The sequence below is a fragment of the Apium graveolens genome, chromosome 6 (assembly GCF_009905375.1).
Source record: "Apium graveolens cultivar Ventura chromosome 6, ASM990537v1, whole genome shotgun sequence".
Classification (NCBI taxonomy): Eukaryota; Viridiplantae; Streptophyta; class Magnoliopsida; order Apiales; family Apiaceae; genus Apium; species Apium graveolens.
In genome coordinates, this window is record NC_133652.1 from 48,519,054 (window position 1) to 48,532,487 (window position 13,434).

Consider the following 13,434-nt stretch of genomic DNA (forward strand, 5'->3'; position numbering starts at 1 on the left):
CACTCATTTACTTTCACTACTTTCGAGTACTACACTCATTTTATATATTAAATATTAATGGGTTCCATTACTTTAACCGCTTTTCTCATTTTTCTCTACTAAATTACCATTTTTGTTAACCTACGTGCTACACCTCCTGCATATATTAACAGGGGACCGAAGGAGTACTAGTTAAATTTTACCATATAATATTTTTAATACACAATTTCAAGCAATTCATATAATGTTCTGATTTTATTAGATCCTTACAATCATAAAAAAATGTTTGTGCAAAATATCCTGATTTTTCAAAATTTAAGAAAAAATGCAAAATTTAATTTTTACATTTTGAAATCTTATATCCTAGCCCCTACCAAAAAAAATAACAATAAAGAAGTAGAGAGACAAATTGACCAAGTAGGAAAAAAGATGTGAACAAAGAAGAGTTGGAAACAAACTTTGGCAACTCAGCTTTGAATTCTCCTCTCAAGTCTCAACAACAAAAACGCGTTGTTTTTCAAATTTAAATAAAAATGAAAAAAATTTAATAAAATTACAACTTACAAGTCACAGCAATAAATTAATGCACAAACATTACAGTCAAAAAGCCTTCAAATTCAGACAAACAATCAACAAGGTCCAAATTCAAAGTCCAACCATTCCATATCATTAAAAAACACATCAATTTAGAGCACCCCATTATCACAAAAATGAGAAAATCAAGATTTTCTTGAAGAAACCCAAGAAAAGTAGTCTTTATTTGATGAAAGATCCAATTTTTATTGAAAAGAAGAAGATTATGAGTAGCCCAGATGCTTTAATTACAACAATTAGTAATTGTGTACAAGCTTTAGGTAGAGGTTTTGATGTAACTTCTGATATTAGGCTTCTTTATTGCAAAGGCTCCCCTGGGGGTCGTTTGGTTAAAGTTGATGATCAAGTGACTAAAGATCTTGTTGTTTCTCATGGGATTGTTGTTCCCAATGTTCCTTTTGATGTTGATTGTTCTCCTGGAGAAAGGGTTCTTGAAATTACTCCTGTTTATAGCTTCAATGAGGTCATTGTTTCTTTCTTGTAGCTAATTTTCTTGTTGATATGTGTGTTTTTTTTGTGTTGGTAGCTAATTTCGTTGTTTGGAATAATTAGGAATTTGTTGGAGTTCTTTACTTTTTATTTTTTAGATACTTTTGTGAGCTGAATGACAATTCCGGGTCTTGTTTGTTTTCGTAAAATTGTCAATCCATTGCCCGTTTATTAACTTATCGAAATTTGATAAGAAAATGAATTTATGAGCTGAAATTAAAGAAATTTTGGTAAACGAGTAATTTCAGGCCACATTTGGGAATCTCCATGTCATTTTTGGATTTTGCTTATAAATTTTGTCCGTAATTGAGTTGGGCTTGCGTCATGTTCCGTATAGAGTCATACATTGCTCCGCCATTTGATTACGAATGTAGTTTTGCTTGTCTTGGCAGATTTTTTTAATCCTTTTGAGTGAATACTTAGGGGTGTGTGGTTCACATTAGCCAAAAGAACTAGAACCTCAATCCCGTGGGTTAGTATTTGGATTAACAATTTGGTTATTTGGAATGGAAACCTTATTCCCTCTAGGTGTTTAAATCACTCCCTCCATACCCCTTGAGATTTCGTTATACCCCCATTCCCTTTTTCTTCATTTCCATCAACCAATCAAACACCCCCTTAGTGATGGTGTCTGATGAGAATTTAAACTGAGGTCAACTTTAGTTTCTTATAAGATTCTGTTACTACGGACTGAAATTGTTTCTGGTTACAGTGTGGAACTAAATTCTTTCTTGAGGTGATTATAGTACACTATACTAATTTAGGGTGGTCACCTTACTTATTGCATACTGTTATGGCAAACAATGTGATCACATCTTCCATAAAGATACACAAAGTACACAGCAATATAACTTGGAAACACACCTAAATCTGGAAGATATTCTCACACTTTCAGGATGCCAAATATTTTGAAAGATATTAATCAAATAGTTAACTACTATTACATAAATATTAAATGGGATAAACTTGAAAATGTACTCATCAGTGTCGCTCGCCGCACTCTGCCAACCTCAACCCTTTCCCTCAGGTATTAAATGTAATTGGACCTTGTTTAATTACTGAGAATTTGAGAGTTTTGCAGGTAATTACACAGGCATGTAACCACATTCAGTTTAACTTTTTCCAGTTAGGATTGTGGATAATGGTAGATCAGAAAAAGATTAATCAAGTCGGAAAGTACAGTTAGTTTCTGCAGTATATTTTTTTTACATTTATAATTTATAAAACCTACTAGCACAAAAGTATAATTGTGATACTATGCATTGTTTGGAGCCGAGTGAGTAATATATGAGAACCTGCAGTGGTCAACATATGTCGCTGGTAATAAGTCGTGAATTCATGGGATTGGTGGCTCAATCACATCTTGTTCAACTAAGCAGTTTGATATTATCCATTATATACATTTTTAGGACTTGCTTGCATGTTTACGTTGTATTTCATATTTCAGTATCTCTTGACATTCTATTATAGAAGCTTATCAGTATTACTGAACTAGCTAAAATACTTGGACTTTCAGATGTCCCTACATTTCAATCAAAAGTCCAATCTATTGGGAAATGTTCCACTGGGAAGCTTTAATGCCATGTTCAATTTGAGTGGTTCTTGGCAACTTGACGAAGCATCGACAAAATCTCTTGCAATGATTGGCTCTGTCATTCCACTATATACAGTTGAATTGACAAATTTGGATTTGGTTTTGCACGAGAGCATCAAGCGTGCGGTTCCATACTCTTGGGATCCTGCATCTCTGGCTAGGTATAATTGCACATTACTATTATTCAGCTTAGATAGGAACTATCTATTAAACTTATTTCTTTAAATGCAGTGCAAAATTTATCACTGTGCCTCCAGGCAAAAATCATTTGTAGGAAATGAAAAGAAACTAGGGGGAGAGAGTGAAGCCTTTGTATGTGTGTTAGATCATGAATAACATAACTCTACTATATAGTAATTATGGACACCATGACTGTTGACTATTTTCTCTTTTATTAACGAATTTGATCGTAGTCTTCTATTGTGAATTTAATCGTAGTCTTCTACTATGAATTTGATCTATACAGATTGCACTTGAACTTATTTGGTTTATTCAATATAATCTTTTGCAATATGGATTCTCACTGTCATGATTCATGGAGCATCAGGCTTCTTGTGCCACTTAAGGAGCACTTCACTTTGCAGTTCTCATAATTGTCGGACTTCACAGACCATGAGAACCTATGATACTATATATTTATAAATTATTCAACTATACATTTTTGGTTCAAATGGCAGTTAAAACACTGCAAGAGTATTGTCACAAAGGAAGATACTTAAATCTGGTAACTACTAGTCGAAATTTGATGTTATATAGTTCCTGACAAAAAAATACCTCTTTGCAGCTTTATTGAAAATTACGGCACACATATCGTTACCTCAGCAACAGTTGGTGGGAGAGATATAGTCTACATCAAGCAGCACCAATCATCACCTTTATCAGTATCAGACATTGAGAATTATGTAAAAGACATTGAAGATCAGAGGTATTCAACATCAAATCATCCAAGTACGGCCCCCTTAAAATATAAGGATAAGGTTAGTATTGTGAAATGGATAAATGACTTTTTCCCCTAAAGATTAAAAAAGCTTAAGCTTTATTCACTAGAATGATTAGAATTTTCTTATTCGGCACATTGTCTCCGAGAGCTCTCCTTGTTCTACAACTTGTTCTTTTCTGATACATGCCTTCCTAGCAACGGATATGTATTTTAAACACCACATATAATTTATTCCTGCAGGATGTCACAGTTATATTCAGAAGGCGAGGTGGGGATGATCTTGAGCAAAATCACATTAAATGGGCGGAGACTGTAGAATCTGCCCCTGATGTCATCAACATGTCGTTTACCCCAATTATCTCTTTGCTTGAGGGGGTGCCTGGCATAAAGCACTTGGCACGGGCAATTGAATTATACTTAGAGTGTAAGATCTAGACTCTGTTTTATTGGTTCCAGTAATTTGAAATTTTACCCACTATATTTTGCAAACAGTTTGAAGTCAAATTTTTTTATCACAAACTAGTCAGCATACCCAGAGTGTATTTTTCTACATATAATGCTGTTTTATTACCTCTTTTGCTTCACGAAAAGATATCAGTTTTACTTCTAAATGTCATTGTCACCCGAAGGCATATTAACTTTGAAACTGATGACTTTCTTAAAGCTTTAGAAAATAGTAAAATAAGATGTGATTAGGATAAGTTGTAATTAATTGTACAAGTAAATATTTGTATCAACACAATTCATGGGGTTTACAAGATTATTGGATATTAAATATTTTGTTTGACTCTGGAAAGACAAAAAAGGACATTTTTATGGAATAAAATACCAATTATATTTTCTTATAAACTTAAATAGAATGAAATCAATGTTAAAATTTAAAATGTTCTCTGTTTACTATTAAAATGAGACTATTTTGTGGGATTCCAGAAAACTTTAAGTAGTTTTTTACTTTTTATGACCTATGGATGGCTATCAATATTGGTTCTTTTTCTTAGTAGCAACCTGTGAAAACTACTTCATTGCAGGCCATCTATTGATACATTTAATTCTTTTAAGTAGCCAGTGTATATCACGGCACTTGTGAAATCATATATTTTAGATGAGTGGCGATTTAGTAGGCAATATATTTTACAAGACACATGTATACACTCCCACTTAAATATGAACTATCAAGTGTTAAGCTTATGTGAAATATGTCTCATTTTCTTTCAGACAAGCCTCCAATTGAGGATTTACAATATTTTTTGGAATATCAAATCTCTCGAGTCTGGGCCCCTGAACAAAATAACCTTCAAGGAAAAGATCCTGTGTGTCGATCCCTGCATTTCAGTTTGATGGGACCCAAGCTTTATATAAGCCCAAATCAGGTATCATCCTTATTTATTAGTAGTCTGTTACTGCATTCATGTTATGATTTGTGAGAGAAGTTTCGGTAAATTTACGGTTGATTGAAAAAGATTAATTGTTGGTCTCAGCTACTCCTAACGGAGAACATAGCCTGCTGCTTGCCTTATCTTTATTTATTAATACATGTGCGCATACGTGTTAATTTGCTCAGCCAAATATCTGATGGTGCATGATCGCAGGTCACAGTTGGACGAAGGCCTGTGACAGGACTTAGACTTACCCTAGAAGGCAGCAAGCAAAACCGTCTGGCTATCCATTTGCAGCATTTGGTCTCTCTCCCTAAAATTCTACAACCCCATTGGGATTCACACATGGCCATAGGTGCACCAAAGTGGAAAGGTCCTGAAGAGCAAGACAGTCGTTGGTTTGAACCAATAAAGTGGAAAAACTTTTCCCATGTAAGTACTGCACCTATAGAACATACCGAGACATACATAGGAGATCTCTCGGGCGTGTACATTGTCACGGGGGCCCAATTTGGTGTATGGGATTTTGGTGCCTCAAAAAGTGTGTTGCACCTCAAACTTCTCTTCTCCAGAGTACCTGGATGTACAATCCGTCGATCTGTATGGGATCATAGCCCTAGCAACCTGTCTAATGTACAGAGGTCTAATGGTGCTTCATCATCGTCACTCATAAGTGAACGAATTACGGAGGATAAAAAGGCAGATGGTTCAAGCCAAGTTGGAAAACTTGCCAAGATAGTGGACACAACAGAAATGTCGAAGGGCCCTCAAGATATTCCAGGTCATTGGTTAGTTACAGGGGCAAAGCTTGGGGTAGATAAGGGAAAAATAGTTTTGCGGATAAAATACTCCTTATTGAATTACTAATTAGGTTATTATAAGTTTCTTTTTTATTTTTTATTGGATTAGAGAGGATAGCTAAGCATTCTTTGCACAGGTTATTTTATCCTTTATTTGCTGTAGCAATTTCTTGGTTATGAGTATTTGTACCCTTCCATTGACAATGTGTGCTTATTGGTCATCGAGGATAAAGAGAATTTGGACGTTGCTTATATGTTTGTATTCCATTACTGTTACTGTTGTGTCTAGGTAGGTCGAGGTTATTATGCAAACGGTCTTGTAACTCCCAAGTGTAGGGCTAAAGTTTGAGCAGATCTTGCTCTTCGGAAACAGTCTTGTAACTCCCAGGGGTAGAGCTGAAGTTTGAGTAGATCTTTCTCTTCATTCTAGGAGCAGAAAAACTACCAAGGTCTGCAAGAATTTGAATTTGCTTGAGGCATTTTGCAATTTAGTTGAGTTGTTTTTTTTATACTGTTCATCGATAAACAAAAGCCCCTCAATTGTAGTAGAGAGAGCTATTGTACAATTGAAACAGAAAGACCGGACTACATAAATAAACTACGAACAAGAACTTAAATAAACTAACAGCAGCTAGCAACACCTTCAATTTGTATGAATTTGCTTTAGTATTCTGTATAGGTTTTTGTTATTTCTTTTAAACATATCTAGTCACAAAAATTTTATAACATATTCAACCGCAAGTTGTAAATCGATGGAGATATACATTCAGATTTTTTTTAATATTGATATCTTGTTATTTGAATTTTCCGCCATTTGATTACTGCATAGACGAGAGTGGTTAGACAAACAACTTAAGGATGAAAGGGATCGTTGAAATTGTATGTTTTTGCATGGAGAGTAGTTAGACAAAAAAATTAAGGGCGAAAGGGATCGTCGAAATTGTATGTTTTCGTATGGATGGGCAAATGTGGCTTGCATACAGCTGAAATCCATTTCTGGTAACGGACTTTGTATGGAACACCAGGTCAAGTAAGAAAGCATGTGTTTAAATCAAGCAATTGCATGTATTTGTCAGCTTTTGCTCATGAGTTTTCCTTGTAATCAACACAAGTTAACTCTTTGCTTATGGCTTCATCTGTATTAGCTAGGCATATTTCTTTAAAATTTTTAGAATTGCTTTTATTTTCACTCAAGTAAACCGTGAATATCTCTTACCTGGTCACTATTTGTTGACTTTTTTAATGGTTTAAACTTCCACACTTGAAGTCTGTACAAACAGAAACACTCGTGCAACCGTTAAAACAGTGTCATGCATTTAGGGCTGTTCGCGAACCGAGTTTTAAGATAAATGAGCCGAGTTTTTTCTGACGAACCGAGCCGAGCCGATACAAATAGATACATGCACAAATAGATACAAATCTCTCTCTCTCTCGGCCCCCCAAATCAAAAAATTGTTTAGTTAGTTGATTTTAGGCACTGAAAATAAAATAATGCGGCAAGGATTGCATTGTTGAAAGCAAAGCATGCAAATTTACAGTATAAAACTGCAGCAGTCAACAAATATGTAGTATTAATACTAATCATGCGTTCTTAAAGTCTCTCATGCATCAATCGGTAGCATTTGTCTGAAAACAAAGAGTTCAAAAACAAATGTTGTCATACTCAAAGTTTGTTGCCTACAGGAAACATATGTTCATTAAGTAATACTTACAGGTAACATCTGTGTTCTATTCGAAAGAGAATTTATATATTCTATACATGCATTCCCTTTCCATGAGTGTGAAAAGTCTCTTCCAATATGTTCGTTAAAAACTGTTTACAGCTTTCGATATGGCCATTTTATTAACATAAATTTAATTTCCGATTCGGCCATTTCATGTAGATATAAATTTGTAAGAGTCAATTTCAGTCGGCATTTTGTTGGGTAAAAAACAATAGAATCACGACAAGGAGAGGCTTTTACAGTCTTATGCTTCAAGTGGCAATTAATAATTCATCGTTTATAAATGTACGTAGATACACCATTCATAGTTTCACAGAACTAAAAGCCATTGTAGTTGACATAGCAACGAAGGAATTGGCACATATGGTAATGCAAAACTTGTTCTTTGTAATATGTTACTAGGAGCTTCTGATTCTAGTTTACTGATTGCTGTGTACTTGAATTTGTGTAGGATAAGGATGAGCAGTTTGTCGAGGGAAAGGTGGACTGGAAAGGAAGGCCAGCAAAGAGGGGCAAGCATGGAGGAGTCAAATCTGTATTTCCTGTGCTAGGTAAGCTAATAAACAGGTTATATATCTAACAGACACATTGCTATCGTCGAGCCCGATCTTCATATTTCAGGACTGAAGATAATTTATTTACCGCGATTGATGTTGATCAAATTAATTGTTTTGCAGTTGCATTTGCTTTTGAAAACATGGCAACCTTTTGCTTGACTGTCAACTTTGTGACATACTTCAGCGGAGTAATGCATTATGACATATCGGATTCAGCTAACCATGTCACCAATTACATGGGCACTAGTTACATCCTTGCTATCATTGTGGCTTATCTAACAGATGGTCACTTGGGCAGATACAAAGCTGTTATTCTTTCCTTGTCTATAGAGTTCTTGGTAAGCATTTCATAGTGCAACTAACAGCCCCTGCTAAATATGTGTTTCATTGTTTCTGGGGATAAAATCACAAAAAAAATCTATCTTAATTTACTTGTGCAGGGGCTCGGATTACTGACCATACAAGCTCACTACCCTAAACTCAAGCCACCTCCATGTAACATCTTTGATCCGACTACAAAGTGTGAGCAAGTTGATGGAAGGAACTCTGTAATGTTATTTGCGGGAATGTATGCCTTAGCACTTGGTGCTTCTGGAGTAAAGGCATCATTACCAACACATGGTGCTGATCAGTTTGATGAAAAAGATCCAAAAGAGGCCAAACAGATGTCAAGTTACTTTAACTGGCTATTACTAGCATTGTGCACTGGGGCTGCTGTTAGTTTAACCTTGATTGTGTGGATTGAGGTTTATAAAGGATGGGATAAGGGATTTGGTCTTTCCGCTGTTGCCATCTTTGTGGGAATTGTGGTTTTTTCTGGTGGATTTCCTCGATACAGAATCCATGTTACTAAAGGAAGTAGTGCACTGACTGAACTCGTCCAGGTTTACATCTACACAGATATGCTCAAGTTGAGAGTTCCTTATTGTATGTAGCAGCTGTATACAAATTTGAGGTTGTGTGCAGGTGTATGTAGCAGCTATCCGGAACAGGAAGCTTAAACATCCTGATAATGATGGTTTGCTATACGAGATAAACAAGGACAAGGAGGACGCGTTAGATCAAGAATTTCTTCCTCACACAAAAGTTTTCAGGTCAGCTTGTGTGACAAACAAGTTCTAGCTTAATTAAGTCCTGCTCTTTTGTTTCTCACATGTTAAGACCTCGCATGAACTCACATGTTAAGACAAACAAGTTCTCGAGTGTGAACTCTATCGAGTTATGAATCTCAAACATGACTCAACTAAAACTTAAATTTATGCTAGACCCAAACTGGATTAGATTCAGTTTGTTAAAAAGGTATAAAAACTTATTTGGGCTCGCGAGCCTCGTGCATTGCTCATTTTAATGTTCAAACTTGTCTCTATGAACTACTAGGACTTAATATTCTAAAATTTATTGCCGAATCAGATTTGAACGGGTAAAACCAAGACGGCTATATTCACATGTTCTAGGAGAATCTGGCCATAATTCTGTCATATAGTATTCTGAAATTTTTATATTTGCAGGTGGTTAGATAAAGCAGCAATCCAAACATCAACCGAAATTGAGCATGCAGAGAAGCTAAAAAATCCATGGAAACTTTGCAGAGTAACCCAAGTAGAGAACGCAAAAATCATACTAGGCATGGTCCCAGTTTTCCTGTGTACCATCATTATGACCCTCTGCTTGGCTCAGTTACAGACTTTTTCCATTCAACAAGGTACAACAATGGACACACAAATCACCAAATCTTTCAACATTCCACCTGCATCTCTCCCCATCATTCCTGTTTTTTCCCTCCTCGTCCTAATCCCGGCTTACGATGTATTTTTCGTGCCATTTGCCCGTAAGTTCACCGGGCTTCCAACTGGAATAACTCACCTCCAACGAGTAGGGGTCGGTTTAGTCCTCTCCTGCATATCCATGGCAGCAGCAGCAATATTCGAAGTAAAAAGAAAAGGGGTAGCCCGAGACAACAACATGCTTGATGCAATCCCGGGACTACAGCCATTGCCAATCAATGTGTTTTGGTTAGCAATTCATTTCTTCATATTTGGCATTGCTGACATGTTTACATACGTTGGACTTCTTGAATTCTTCTACTCGCAGGCTCCCAAGGGGCTTAAATCTATCTCTACTTGTTTTCTATGGAGTTCCATGGCACTTGGGTATTTCCTGAGCACAATTCTTGTACAAATTACGAATGCTGTGACGAAGAACATTACAGCAAGTGGAGGATGGTTGGCTGGGAACAACATTAACAGGAACCATTTAAATCTCTTCTACTGGTTACTTTCTTTGATGAGTCTTATAAATTTCGTCGTATATTTGTTTGTGGCTAAGAATTACAAGTATAGGTCACATGTCCCTGGCGACGAGGTTGAGGTTGATAGTAAGCTACATGAATTAACTGACATTGAAAGCGTAAGTCGGTAATTCAAAGAATTTAAGAAAGAGTACCAACGGATGATCAGTTCTGTGTTTGTTTTTCCTCTTAACATTTGTTCTTCATGTATGTGTACATTTATGTACTTTTAGCTAGTTTATAGCTCATGTACGCCTCACAGAATCAACACTATATATGAAACTTCTGTACTTAAACTCTTGTTAAAACAAAAATTTTAATTTTTAACACAAACTCCATAAAGTGTTATTCTTTCAGATGCTCAAAAAGATCATATATCTATGATGCATGCTCTAGCTAGCTAATTGAAGCTGAGCTAGGGTAGATATATCCATGGGATAAGTGATGTTTGAACTCTGATCATGGTAAGTTCTTTGAGCCATAATCATGTTTGAAGCATCACTAGGATGAAATGCATCCCAGAATAAATAGTCTGCTCTGTTATGACATGGGATTTCTCCGGGAATACATGCAATTCCATTATTCGGCCCTACTCCACAGCATGCCTTGTTTGTTACCGTGAAACCTATTTGTTTATTAAAAAAATGAATAAGTTTCCAATTTCGACGACTAAATGTGTTTTAAGGAAAAACTTTGGATCAGTAAATATACCAAACGATGCAGGATTCAGAATTGCTGCAAGCGCAAGATCATACAGATTGACATATATGAATTTTGCATCGTTGAAATCATTGTTCAGTTCATCAACAAGTGATCTGAGTCTGCTATTGAAGAGCACGACTTGTGCATTAATATCTTCCACACAGAGAGCGCCATTGGTTCCAAATCTTGCAATCTCATTTGGAGCGCATCCTATAGGTAATAGAGAGTACAGTGCCACCTTTTTTGCTCCATAGTTGTACAATGCCTGCCATGTCGAGAAAATGTATACGAGTACGGTTATAACAGGGTTTCTGATTGATTATCTTCACAAGGGTAGTGGCCCTGTTTAATCCTTTCATTAGAAAATGATGGTGACGGCAAAGTGAAAAGCTACAAAACTGACCTTAATTTGCTCAGAATATTGTTGAATTAGAACCTCTGCAAATTGCTCCGGGGTGTACACGTGACTTGAGGGGTAAAATAGTGGTAATAAGTAGTTGTTGATGTAATCATTATTGCCCAATCCAACATAATAGAAACACTTGTTGAGGCGAGTTATCGTAGATTCATTACTTCCAAGTATGTTAATGATTCTTGAGATGATATCTTGATGATTTCTCAACTGATTGTTAAAACTAATCCGTGCACCCTACATACATTTACAAAATTAAAGAGGCGGATCAAGTATTACTTTTAATCATGTTAAGCATATGTCTGTAATTATTGTTACCAGCTGCTGTCCAGTTTCATCTCGTATTCCAGCTGCCGCAGATGCATAATTCATGCCAACTAGTAAATTTGCATTGTGTGAATCTGCATAAGGGCGGATGTATTGTTCGAACCCTAGAAGTTCACCTGTACAGACAACAGATATTTCAATCCAATAAGCATCTTCATCATGAAAATTTTATGCTATATTCATTAATGTAGGGTGATGATCCGATGAAACCATCTTCATTATGAAAATTTTGAAAACGGGGCATATAAATCACTTGTACAGGAATCAAATGAAAGATCGAACTTGTAGTTCATAATGCACCAAATAGTCCACTTTTATAATTTTGTAAAATTACATAGATTTAGGCAGAAAAGCTAAAACACATAGCAAACATGCATATGATCAAAGTATATACAACAAATAGCAGAAAAAGAATGTATATGCTGCAAGCATTTTAAACAAGATGAACTTTAAAAGAGTAGCATTTTTGGTTGATGATCAGGGGATGAGAATGACCAGTGATATCAACAATTGTCCGATCGTTGGTAAACCTTCCTGTAGGTCTACGATTCGGAGTATCGATGCCATAGGGAAGAAAATCGGATTTAGCTAGGGTGATAAGATTATTGTTGTTGCCATTATCCACTATAGAATCTCCAAATATGAAGAAACAAGGTACTTGTGGCTCTCCAGCAACCCAAATTGGCAATGTAGTAGAGACCAAAACTACACTAATAGTAGTGCATACCATGAACCATTTGGTGGTCTCAAATGCCATCAAATTTTTGGTGAGCATGTATGTAACAGAACACCAGGATCAGGTCTATATATATGGCACTGAGTACAAAATTTGGCCATATGGGGAATATAGCTTGAAGTCAAGTTTGAACTGAATATAAAATTTAATATCTGCATAAAGGCCATATGGGGAATATTAATCCATATGCATGCTAACACGTTACGCAAAATTAAACACATAACTGAAATTATTCATTGCCTGATCAGTTTGTACGAAAATTGTAACCTAACATTTCTTATTGTAATGTAACAGAATATGTAACTAGATAATATAAACAATTAAAATGATAATTAAACCCATGCAGTTAGTGTATATTTGGGGCTCAAACTAAGGGTGTGAAGGAGTGGGCATGCAATCTTGAAGCTGACTTTGAGATGCAAGAACAGAATTTGATGATAACTTGTTGGGCTGTACCTTTGAATTGTGAACAAATCTATTATCTGTATACATTGACTTGTGGATCTATTTTTTGCTGTTAATTTTTTTTTTTATTATTTTAGTTGGATCTCCAAGTTTTAGGATTCTTCTTAGTTAATTATGATCCTATTCCACAAAATAGGGATCTGTCCAACTCATATTTAGACAGATCAATAATAGTGTAAACTGTTTTCTAAATAAAGACCATGGGAATGTAAATATATGTCAGGAGAAAATATACATGTATTCGAGATTCAATTATATTAATACGGAATACACACGTAAATACACAACAATATATATTTGACGTGGAAAAATCACGTCCCAACTTGTATAATTAATCAAAACAATTATCAATAATACATCAATACATAACACCTCAGTGGTGTCCCAAACTGATACTTGAGTCAACCAATGCTCAAGCATCTCACGCACGATACCTAAGACGACTACATCTC

The 13,434-nt window shown here is 35.7% G+C and overlaps 3 protein-coding genes across 3 annotated transcripts; 2 read left to right on the forward strand and 1 right to left on the reverse strand.

Moving 5' to 3' along the window:
* The first annotated feature begins 566 nt into the window (after nt 1-566).
* On the forward strand, nt 567-6,026 carry LOC141666762 (MACPF domain-containing protein CAD1-like). Its single transcript, XM_074472937.1, has 6 exons — nt 567-1,036; nt 2,579-2,817; nt 3,441-3,633; nt 3,837-4,020; nt 4,812-4,966; nt 5,186-6,026. Exons 1-6 carry the CDS (start codon nt 743-745, stop codon nt 5,837-5,839), a joined length of 1,719 nt encoding a protein of 572 aa, XP_074329038.1. The 5' UTR covers nt 567-742; the 3' UTR covers nt 5,840-6,026.
* Nucleotides 5,976-10,471, forward strand: LOC141664997 (protein NRT1/ PTR FAMILY 4.5-like). The gene is made up of 7 exons (XM_074470956.1): nt 5,976-6,061; nt 7,790-7,862; nt 7,948-8,047; nt 8,174-8,391; nt 8,494-8,937; nt 9,020-9,147; nt 9,562-10,471. The coding sequence occupies exons 1-7, from the start codon at nt 5,976-5,978 to the stop codon at nt 10,469-10,471; spliced, it is 1,959 nt and encodes a 652-aa protein (XP_074327057.1).
* An 84-nt stretch (nt 10,472-10,555) lies between these two features.
* LOC141668406 (GDSL esterase/lipase At1g29670-like) lies at nt 10,556-13,040 on the reverse strand. Its single transcript, XM_074475289.1, has 5 exons — nt 12,974-13,040; nt 11,773-11,897; nt 11,446-11,691; nt 11,052-11,307; nt 10,556-10,965 (listed from the first exon to the last, which is right to left on the reverse strand). The coding sequence occupies exons 2-5, from the start codon at nt 11,824-11,826 to the stop codon at nt 10,733-10,735; spliced, it is 789 nt and encodes a 262-aa protein (XP_074331390.1). The 5' UTR covers nt 11,827-11,897; nt 12,974-13,040; the 3' UTR covers nt 10,556-10,732.
* Nucleotides 13,041-13,434: the final 394 nt, after the last annotated feature.

What these genes read in the sequence shown, in the direction of transcription:
- LOC141668406 (XM_074475289.1), bottom strand. Translation starts at nt 11,826, where the DNA reads ATGAATTATGCATCTGCGGCAGCTGGAATACGAGATGAAACTGGACAG. An exon ending in ATGAAACTGGACAGCAGCTG is followed by an intron (nt 11,692 to 11,772) that starts GTAACAATAATT and finishes AAATGTATGTAG; the next exon opens with GGTGCACGGATTAGTTTTAA. An exon ending in TCTGAATCCTGCATCGTTTG is followed by an intron (nt 10,966 to 11,051) that starts GTATATTTACTG and finishes ATAAACAAATAG; the next exon opens with GTTTCACGGTAACAAACAAG.
- LOC141664997 (XM_074470956.1), top strand. Translation starts at nt 5,976, where the DNA reads ATGTGTGCTTATTGGTCATCGAGGATAAAGAGAATTTGGACGTTGCTT. An exon ending in ATCTGTATTTCCTGTGCTAG is followed by an intron (nt 8,048 to 8,173) that starts GTAAGCTAATAA and finishes ATTGTTTTGCAG; the next exon opens with TTGCATTTGCTTTTGAAAAC. An exon ending in CCTTGTCTATAGAGTTCTTG is followed by an intron (nt 8,392 to 8,493) that starts GTAAGCATTTCA and finishes TTACTTGTGCAG; the next exon opens with GGGCTCGGATTACTGACCAT.
- LOC141666762 (XM_074472937.1), top strand. Translation starts at nt 743, where the DNA reads ATGAAAGATCCAATTTTTATTGAAAAGAAGAAGATTATGAGTAGCCCA. An exon ending in AATTGAATTATACTTAGAGT is followed by an intron (nt 4,021 to 4,811) that starts GTAAGATCTAGA and finishes ATTTTCTTTCAG; the next exon opens with ACAAGCCTCCAATTGAGGAT. An exon ending in TTTATATAAGCCCAAATCAG is followed by an intron (nt 4,967 to 5,185) that starts GTATCATCCTTA and finishes GCATGATCGCAG; the next exon opens with GTCACAGTTGGACGAAGGCC.